Source organism: Antennarius striatus, chromosome 14 (genome assembly GCF_040054535.1).
Source record: "Antennarius striatus isolate MH-2024 chromosome 14, ASM4005453v1, whole genome shotgun sequence".
Lineage (NCBI taxonomy): Eukaryota > Metazoa > Chordata > Actinopteri > Lophiiformes > Antennariidae > Antennarius > Antennarius striatus.
The window spans coordinates 19,708,638-19,718,472 of NC_090789.1; the positions used below are offsets into that span (position 1 = coordinate 19,708,638).

General features: G+C 49.2%; 1 protein-coding gene across 1 annotated transcript; it reads left to right on the forward strand.

The window, feature by feature from the left end:
* Nucleotides 1-135: 135 nt before the first annotated feature.
* mgat1b (alpha-1,3-mannosyl-glycoprotein 2-beta-N-acetylglucosaminyltransferase b) lies at nucleotides 136-7,308 on the forward strand. The gene is made up of 3 exons (XM_068332944.1): nucleotides 136-1,415; nucleotides 4,297-5,466; nucleotides 6,609-7,308. Exons 2-3 carry the CDS (start codon nucleotides 4,636-4,638, stop codon nucleotides 7,305-7,307), a joined length of 1,530 nt encoding a protein of 509 aa, XP_068189045.1. The 5' UTR covers nucleotides 136-1,415; nucleotides 4,297-4,635; the 3' UTR covers nucleotide 7,308.
* The last annotated feature ends 2,527 nt before the right edge of the window (nucleotides 7,309-9,835 follow it).

The following is a 9,835-nucleotide window of genomic DNA, read 5'->3' on the forward strand; positions in this document are numbered from 1 at the left end:
TGACCCTGTGTCCCCTCATAAGGCAGTCATGTGACTCCTGACCCTATGTCCCTTCATAAGGCAGTCATGTGACTCCTGACCCTATGTCCCTTCATAAGGCAGTCATGTGACTCCTGCCCCTATGTCCCCTCATAAGGCAGTCATGTGACTCCTGACCCTATGTCCCTTCATAAAGCAGTCATGTGACTCCTGACCCTGTGTCCCTTCATAAGGCAGTCATGTGACTCCTGACCCTATGTCCCTTCATAAGGCAGTCATGTGACTGCTGAGGACAGTTATTAACTCGGTGAATTTTTATTCTGATTCCTGGCAGAAACACTCTGGATTAGCATGAATCTAGATTAGCATGAATCTAGATTAGCATGAATCTGGATTAGCATGAATCTGGATTAGCATGACTGACATTTTCATCCAAATCATCAATCGATCGATCGATTCTTTCCACTGCGCCAGAGCCATGAGTCCGGGCTGCGTCAGCGGATGTGACCCACCGGCCCGGAAGTGAAGTGTGACGTAGTTCCCGTGAGGTGCCGTCACCGGCGGACAGCAGACGGCCCGCGGTGATCGGAGCGGCCGGAGCCCAGCGCCCGAACGCGACATGTCAGCGCTGCTAGCGGCAGCGGCGGGGGGCTGGACACGTCACGTCCGTGGACCCACGGAGCCCACGGGGGGGCGGTGAGCCGCTGGGCCTCCACACGGGGATGTGCTGCGAGTTTACCCCCTGGTCTGCGAAGGAGACACGGCAGCGACCGGCTAGCAGGCTAACGGGAGCTAGCAGGCTAACGGGAGCTAGCAGGCTAACGGGAGCTAGCAGGCTAACGGGAGCTAGCAGGCTAACGGGAGGCTAGCCGGGTTTAGCTTCATGTGAGCCGCCTCTCCTCCTGGAAACGAGCCGCCGCGGTGTGGGGGTGAGCCGGCTGGACGCAGCGGCTCGTCCCGGCTGTTAGCCGGCTAGCTGGCGGCACACCGCTGGTAGCCGGACTGTGAGTCCCTCAGCCCGGATCACCCGCAGCCTGGTGTCGGAGGAATCATCTGCAGGGGCTCCGTGGAGGGTTTACCCCCCAGGACCTGTGGAGGGTTTGCCCCCCCAGGACCTGTGGAGGGTTTGCCCCCCCAGGACCTGTGGAGGGTTTGCCCCCCAGGACCTGTGGAGGGTTTGCCCCCCAGGACCTGGCTGTGTGGATCCAGGTGGTGTGTGTTGATGACACAACTCTTCCGGGGGCGGAGCGGCTGTCCGGTCATGTGACCTTTATCTGACGGGACAACATGTGATCAGCAGTCAGTTCCACGGCGCGTGACGGAGGGACAGGGACCTGCGGGACAGGGGACACACCGGTTTCTACGCCAGCCCACCGGGGACAGAACCCACGACCTGAGACAGACCGGAGGGTCGATGTGGAGGTGATCTGGTTCAGGTGAGGCTCAGTCACACCTGGTGTCCCACTGAGGGTGTAGTCCTTCTGATCCGTCTGAGGGACTCTGGACTCTAGTGTCAGACGTGTTTCCACCTGTTCAGTCTCTGATCGCTGTCGAAGTCCCCCCAGGTGTGAAGCTGTGTGTTCTGGGGGGAGCAGTGTGTTGGATTGCTAATCTCAATCCCAGTTAAACCTGTTGTTAATCTGCAGACGTGGTTCTGGGGGGAGATACGGAGATAATGTTTTACCCACCACAAAGAGGAACCGCAGCAGAACCTTCACTAATCCAGGTCCCAAACATCTTAAAGGATTAGCTTTCTATATTTGTCAGGGCTAACTGGTTCTGTGGAGCCTTTGGAGAACCAGTGGGAACCTCTTCACCTGCTGACAGCAGACACCTGGGTGGTTTCCTCCTATTGGTCTGAAGGTCACTGACTTTCAGGTCAGCGTTTGTTCTGTTTGTGCTGTGGCAGCTGGACTTTGACTGTACGGAGAACTGGTGTGTGTGTGTGTGTGTGTGTGTGTGTGTGTGTGTGTGTGTGTGTGTGTGTGTTCTCCACGACTCTTCTGGGGTCGTTGATGCTCATCAGCAGCCCTGACTTCTGTTTGTCGGCGGTTTCATCTCGAAATTCTGATGAATGTCTCACTTTCTTTGGGGATATCCGCTGCCTTCAGTAAGAACCCACTTCCACTGTGTTGAGCAACACCAGAGAAGGTGGTGGCGTCAGCAGGAACTGAGAACAATAAACCTGGGGGGGGGTCAAACGTGTGACAGGATGAACCCAGAAGGAGCTCCTGATCACACGTATGTAGGATCGTCTGCTGTGGTCATACACCCACCTGTCAGTATTCAGTCAGTACAGCAGGACAGTCCACAGCCACAGCTCCACCCCCCCCACTGTTACCAGTACAGACCTTTAAACGAGCCAAAGAGGAAGTGAAAACAAGTTTAATGTTGAGACAGGGAGTCCCAAACGCCGGGCAGACTTTAAGCACCCGCAAACCAGGTGTTTGTTTTAATTCTGTCGTTTTAAATGTAAACTTTACAATCGTCGTTTTACTGTTTGTTTCTCACTGACGTCTGTTCTGGTCCACACACTGCTGACCATACAGAGGAAGAGGGGCTCGGACTTCACTGACACCTGTCCAGGACTCTTCCTCCTGTGTGGGGCTTCCTGGTGTCTGTGGTCTTCATGGTGTCTGTGGTCTTCATGGTGTCTGTGGTCTTCATAGTGTCTGTGGTCTTCATAGTGTCTGTGGTCTTCATGGTGTCTGTGGTCTTCATGGTGTCTGTGGTCTTCATAGTGTCTGTGGTCTTCATGGTGTCTGTGGTCTTCATGGTGTCTGTGGTCTTCCTAGTGTCTGTGGTCTTCATGGTGTCTGTGGTGTTTCCTACATGTTTCCTACAAATTTTTTATGTGTTTCCTACAGGTTTCCTACATGTTTCCTACATGTTTCTTATGTGTTTCCTACAGGTTTCTTACGTCTTTCCTATGTTTTTCCTACAGGTTTCTTACGTGTTTCCTACATGTTTTCTACATGTTTCCTACGTATTTCCTACGTTTGTCCTACAGGTTTCTTAAGTGTTTCCTTCATGTTTCTTACGTGTTTCCTACATGTTTTCTACATGTTTCCTACGTGTTTCCTACATGTTTTCTACATGTTTCCTACGTGTTTCCAACGTTTGTCCTACAGGTTTCTTACGTGTTTCCTTCATGTTTCTTACGTGTTTCCTTCATGTTTCTTACGTGTTTCCTACGTGTTTCCTACGTTTGTCCTACAGGTTTCTTACGTGTTTCCTTCATGTTTCTTATGTGTTTCCTTCATGTTTCTTACGTGTTTCCTACGTGTTTCCTACGTTTGTCCTACAGGTTTCTTACGTGTTTCCTTCATGTTTCTTACGTGTTTCCTTCATGTTTCTTACGTGTTTCCTACGTGTTTCCTACGTTTGTCCTACAGGTTTCTTACGTGTTTCCTTCATGTTTCTTACGTGTTTCCTTCATGTTTCTTACGTGTTTCCTACGTGTTTCCTACGTTTGTCCTACAGGTTTCTTACGTGTTTCCTTCATGTTTCTTATGTGTTTCCTTCATGTTTCTTACGTGTTTCCTACATGTTTTCTACATGTTTCTTACGTGTTTTCTACATGTTTCCTACGTGTTTCCTACGTTTGTCCTACAGGTTTCATATTTGTTTCCTTCATGTTTCTTATGTGTTTCCTCTATGTTTCTTACGTGTTTCCTTCATGTTTCCTACAGGTTTCTTATGTGTTTCCTTCATGTTTCTTATGTGTTTCCTTTATGTTTCTTACGTGTTTCCTTCATGTTTCCTACAGGTTTCTTATGTGTTTCCTTCATGTTTCTTATGTGTTTCCTTCATGTTTCTTATGTGTTTCCTTTATGTTTCTTATGTGTTTCCTTTATGTTTCTTACATGTTTCCTTTATGTTTCTTACGTGTTTCCTTCATGTTTCTTACGTGTTTCCTTTATGTTTCTTATGTGTTTCCTTTATGTTTCTTACATGTTTCCTTTATGTTTCTTACGTGTTTCCTTCATGTTTCTTACGTGTTTCCTTCATGTTTCTTACGTGTTTCCTTTATGTTTCTTATGTGTTTCCTTCATGTTTCTTACGTGTTTCCTTTATGTTTCTTATGTGTTTCCTTCATGTTTCTTACGTGTTTCCTTCATGTTTCTTACGTGTTTCCTTCATGTTTCTTACGTGTTTCCTTTATGTTTCTTATGTGTTTCCTTCATGTTTCTTACGTGTTTCCTTTATGTTTCTTATGTGTTTCCTTCATGTTTCTTACGTGTTTCCTTCATGTTTCTTACGTGTTTCCTACGTGTTTTCAGTAACTCAGATGTTTTTCCGTTGCTTTATTTTCAGGATGGTGGCTGAAGGATAACGTCAGAGTTCCACCCCCTCCATCCAGTCTGAGCCCTCTGTCCCATTATTCTACTTTCATCAACACTTCACCCCCCCATAGTTGACTCTCTGGAAAATCTCAGTCATCACTGATCTCCATAGGACTGCATGGATTCCACATTAAGAACATCTGGATTGATTTTTATTGGAACATCTTCCTCCTGACTGGATGCCTTCAGTGTTAAATGATGACGATGTGAAGGGAGTCTGAAGACCTGCCCGTCTGCTGTGGTGTGTTGGTTTGACTCCGTTCTTGCATCCTTTTCCATAACTCCTGACTTTACCAAGAGTCCTTGGGCCATGGTTCGCAAGAAGGGCTCTCTGATACTCTGTGGTGCTGTCCTGTTCATTGCCTGGAATGCTTTACTCCTGCTTTACCTTTGGGGTCGACCTCCTATTGGGCGTCTTGGAGAAGGTGGTGGAGCTGAACCAGGAGGAAAGGAGGAGTGGGGCGTGGCCAGAGGGAAAGGAGGCGGTGCTAATTTAGCCGGGGAGGTGATCCGTCTTGCAGAGGAAGTTGAAAATCAGCTGGAGGTGCAGAAGAACCTCCTGAAGCAGATTGAGAATCACAGGGCGGCGTGGGCTCGGCAGAAGGATGTTGGTAAGAGAGAAACCGCTGACACCAAAGACGTCCAGGAAAAGATTGTCCCCCAGTCACCAGAGCCCCCCCTGCCCCTGAAAGGCAGTGTGGATCACACCCAGAGGCCTGTGGACACAGTAGCCCCAGAGGCGGAGCAGGAACACCACCAGGCCACCGAGCTGAAGCAGGACCTGGTGGTGACGACGGCCTCCAGCCCCGAGGCGGTGATCCCCATCCTGGTGATCGCTTGTGACAGAGTGACAGTGAAGCGCAGCCTGGACAGACTCATCCAGTATCGCTCCTCCCCAGAACTCAACCCCATCATTGTCAGTCAGGACTGTGGTCATGTGGAAACGGCTCGTGTGATTGGCTCATATGGAGATCAGCTGACACACATAAAGCAGCCCGAGCTGTCAGACATCAGAGTCCGACCAGAGCACAGGAAGTTCCAAGGCTACTACAAGATAGCTCGCCATTACCGCTGGGCCCTGGACCAGGTGTTCCACACCTTCTCACATTCCACTGTGGTCATCGTGGAGGACGACCTGGAGGTGAGCAGAACCGTCACTGATGGTCAGTAGTTTGGCATCGACACGGGTGATCAACAAAAATTACATGGAACAGTAGGTGACTGTCACTGTCATGGAGAATTGGGATGCAAAAGCAATTTCTATATTTCAATATACAGTAGTACCTTAAGATAGGAGCTGCTTGGCATACGAGTTATTTGAGATGCGATTTGAGATACGAGTTATTTGAGATGCGATTTGAGATACGAGTTATTTGAGATACGAGTTATTTGAGATGCGATTTGAGATACGAGTTATTTGAGATATGAGTTATTAGAGATACGAGTCGTTGCTCTTTCCTTATTTTTGTTTGACACAAACAAAAATCCGAGATACGAACAGAGTAAAGACGTAGCTCGTGTGCTCTCGTGACTTTTGTGCTTCTTTTCTTTCTTTATCGTTGTTTACGTAACTTATATATAATTAATTATTCACAGAAAAAGTCTATTGATTGATAAAAATCTGTTTTTTTTAAAATAATTTTGGATGTTTGGGGCTTTTTTACAGGGTGGAATGGATTAAAGTGATTTTAGTTATTTTAAAGGTGGAAATGTTTGTTCAGTCACGGACCAGAAGTACTCCTGTACTGAAGTAGCACTGGCAGAATCGTGAGATATTGCTGTATTATTAGCAATTCTACGTAATAGAGTAGAGAGTAGAACTTTATTGATCCCTTAAGGGGGTTCCGTCAGGGAAAATGAACTTCTCCGTCGTACTACACACAGCAGTGAGTACACAAACACAGAAAAAGCACACAAAAAGTACCAGTACATAGAAAGTAGTACAACACCAAATAGAAAGAGTAATAAATAACCCACCAAGAATATATAAATAGAAAATCATGAATAGGCATAGAAATAAAAAGACATAATTAAACAGGCCTCGTTAGGCATGGGTCAGCATTTAGACACTGCTTTTTAGTGTTTGACTCCTTTTATTAGTGTGTTTTTTCTACTATTTATGATTCATGATTCTTTGGTTGTGTTTTTTGACCAATCAGAGGCTGTAGTCCTACATGTAGTCCTACCCTGTACGTCTCAGTCCCCCAACCTTTATATCACCATGTGATGATGGTAGAGGACTGCTGACTAAGACTCTCCTTCTTGGCCGTGTCCTTCCTGTAGGTGGCGCCGGACTTCTTTGAGTACTTCCGGGCGCTGTACCCCATCCTGCGCGCCGACCCCAGCTTGTGGTGTGTGTCTGCCTGGAACGACAACGGCAGAGACGCCCTGGTGGATCCTTCGGGATCGGGGCTCCTCTACAGGACGGACTTCTTCCCTGGGCTGGGCTGGATGCTGCTGAAGGAAATATGGGACGAACTGGAACCCAAATGGCCCTCTGCATTCTGGGACGACTGGATGCGTCAACCGGAGCAACGCAAGGACCGTTCCTGCATTCGACCGGAAATCTCACGAACCATCACGTTTGGCCGTAAAGGCGTCAGTCTGGGTCAGTTCTTCGACCAGTACCTCCGCTACATTAAGCTCAACACGGAGTTTGTGCCTTTCACCAAACGCGACCTGTCGTATCTGCTGAAGGAGAAGTACGATGAAGAGTTTGTCAAAGACATTTACAGCGCTCCTCTGGTGAAGATGGAAGACCTGCAGGGGGGTGGCCTGACAGGCCCTGGACCGTACCGGGTCCAGTATTCCAGTCGGGACAGCTTTAAAGTTTTTGCTCGGAATCTGGGGGTGATGGATGACCTGAAGTCGGGGGTCCCTCGAACGGGGTACAGGGGCACAGTCAGCTTCCTGTACAAGGGTCGGAGGGTGTTCCTGGCCCCACCAGAGGGCTGGACGCATTACGACGTCAGCTGGAGCTGAGCCACACTATGGGGGTGGGGGTGGGGGGTGGGGGGTGCTCGCTCACCTCAGACCAAAGAACAACCAGCAGGGGGGGCTGACGTGTTAGAGCAGTGGAGCTGGTCAGGAAACTCATTCAGTGGTGAACCAGGGTCTGCTCACCAGGGAACCAACCAGCTCTGGGTGGGGGGGGTCCTGGAGCCACGCTGTTATGGCTACAAGCTAAGCTGCTCCAGCTGGGTCACTGGTAGGGTTACCTTGATGCTATCCCATCATGCATCTGTATTCAATTAAATCCAGCCTAACAGCTTTAGGGAGGAGAGCTGGTCCTGGTTTAATGCCTTTACAGTCTTAGAATGTTTCATGTGTTTGTGGGGGGGTGTTGGGTTCAGTGTAGATTAAAGACGCAGAAACAGTGGGGGGGGGTTCATTAAGAAAAATAATCTAAATAATTCTATTATGATGATTTTAGGCTAAAATCACAAGTATTATTGCTAAAACTGACCTCTTAGAATTTCTTACTTGATCTCCTGTACGTGTCGGTCCAACCCTGAAACCACCCAAACAGACAAACTGAAGCCGTGCTGGTCTTTAGAAATGAATCCTGGAGGCTCATCGCCCCTTTACCCAGGTGACGTAATAATTGCTCTAAAATAGTTTCATCTGTCGTAGGAAATGAATCCTGTGTCGAACCTAAATCACAGATCAGTCACACTGACGTCTGACGTCCTTCAGGAGAAGCTGGACTCTAAGTGGTTTCTAGTCGACCAACTCAAAGAGCTTTCTAGAAGCAGCCAACAGCACCAGTACCTCCAGCGTGTTTTAGTGTTGAAGGACTTCTGAATGTCCAAACCTCCACAGATGGAACACCAGACCCCCCCGGTCAGTGGTGTGTTTCCTGTTGATCAGTCTGTGGTTTCGTGAGTAGATGAAACGTGTGCTGAGGACGAGAGCTCCTTCGTGGGAATGCAACCATAGAACCGCTGGTTCTACCTCGAACGTCTAGAACCGCTGGTTCTACCTCGAACGTCTAGAACCGCTGGTTCTACCTCGAACGTCTAGAACCGCTGGTTCTACCTCGAACGTCTAGAACCGCTGGTTCTGGGAGACAGAGAAGGAAGCAGGTCCTGGTGGGGTTGGACCAGCGCTGACTGGTTATGGGGTCACATTCTAATTAGCCTCTTTGTGTTAACGGTTCCCACTGAGTGCGTGTCGCGGCCCCCCCGCCCCCAGCGGTCATCCTTCCTACCCCACCCTTTGCACTGTGAAACAAAGCAGCGCTGCAGAAGCTGAGCTTTGGGTCTTCGTGTGATGGGTTAATGTTCCTGAGGAGCCCAGCTGACGACACCCCGGGTGAGATGGTCATGTGATTCTGGTTTTCACTGAATGAGAAATGAGTTCTGAGCCTCTTGCTTCCAGAGGGGGGGGGGGGGGGGGGGGGCACCAGATTCACTTCCTCCTCCTGTCTGCCCCCCCATGTGACCGACTGTTAACTGGAGCAAAGAGCGCGTGGCTGTTCTAACATGATGTAACGACTAAACGTGAGATTTATCCAGTTCTCAAGCTGTAGTGGGGTTCCACATGTCTGCCCCGTTGGGCCCCGATGATGTCAGTGATGACATCATCGGGGGACGCTTTGAGGGGACACCCCTGGTGTTGGATCCCATGGGCTCTGTTTCCACATGAATGTAAACCTAAATCTGTATAAATGGTCTGATGGAAGGCTGAAGCGGGACAGAGTGGGGGTGGACATGCCCCCCCAGAGGACTAACCACGCTGTAACCGCTGTGCTGTCCTTTCACAAACAAACTAATGTCTTTCATTTAGTGGATTTATGACGAGGCAGGAATGATTTGGAATTTGCCAAATTCTTATTTGTGTTGAGATGATCTGTAGCGTCAGTCAGTGGACCCCCTGGTCCTGGTCCTGGTCCTGGTCCTGGTTCTGGACGGGGTGGAAGCAGGCGGTCTGTTCCAGGCTCCTGCTGGTTGGAGCCCAACATGATTTACATTCCAGCGTCCACGTGGGGACCAGAATGTGTGGTCGCCTTCACAGCAGCGGGCAACACACACTACCAGTACCAGGTGTGAACGAGGCCCCTGGGGTCCTGATGATCACCCTGAACGTGTGACCCGGGTCTGATGGATTTTCAGTCTTCTGCTGGGACTGTGGGGGGAGAACTGATATCACTGTACTGTAATTACCTGGAGACTCCCGTCTGGATGGTGTTGTGTCAAACCACTGCCTGATGTCTTTATAACTTTAATACAGGATCAATAAAATCAACTATTTTGATACGTGTCTACATGTTGAGTGGTCCCTGTTTCACTAGGGTCACCCCAGCTGAGTGGTCCCTGTTTCACTAGGGTCACCCCAGATGAGTGGTCCCTGTTTCACTAGGGTCACCCCAGATGAGTGGTCCCTGTTTCACTAGGGTCACCCAGATGAGTGGTCCCTGTTTCACTAGGGTCACCCCAGCTGAGTGGTCCCTGTTTCACTAGGGTCACCCCAGATGAGTGGTCCCTGTTTCACTAGGGTCACCCCAGATG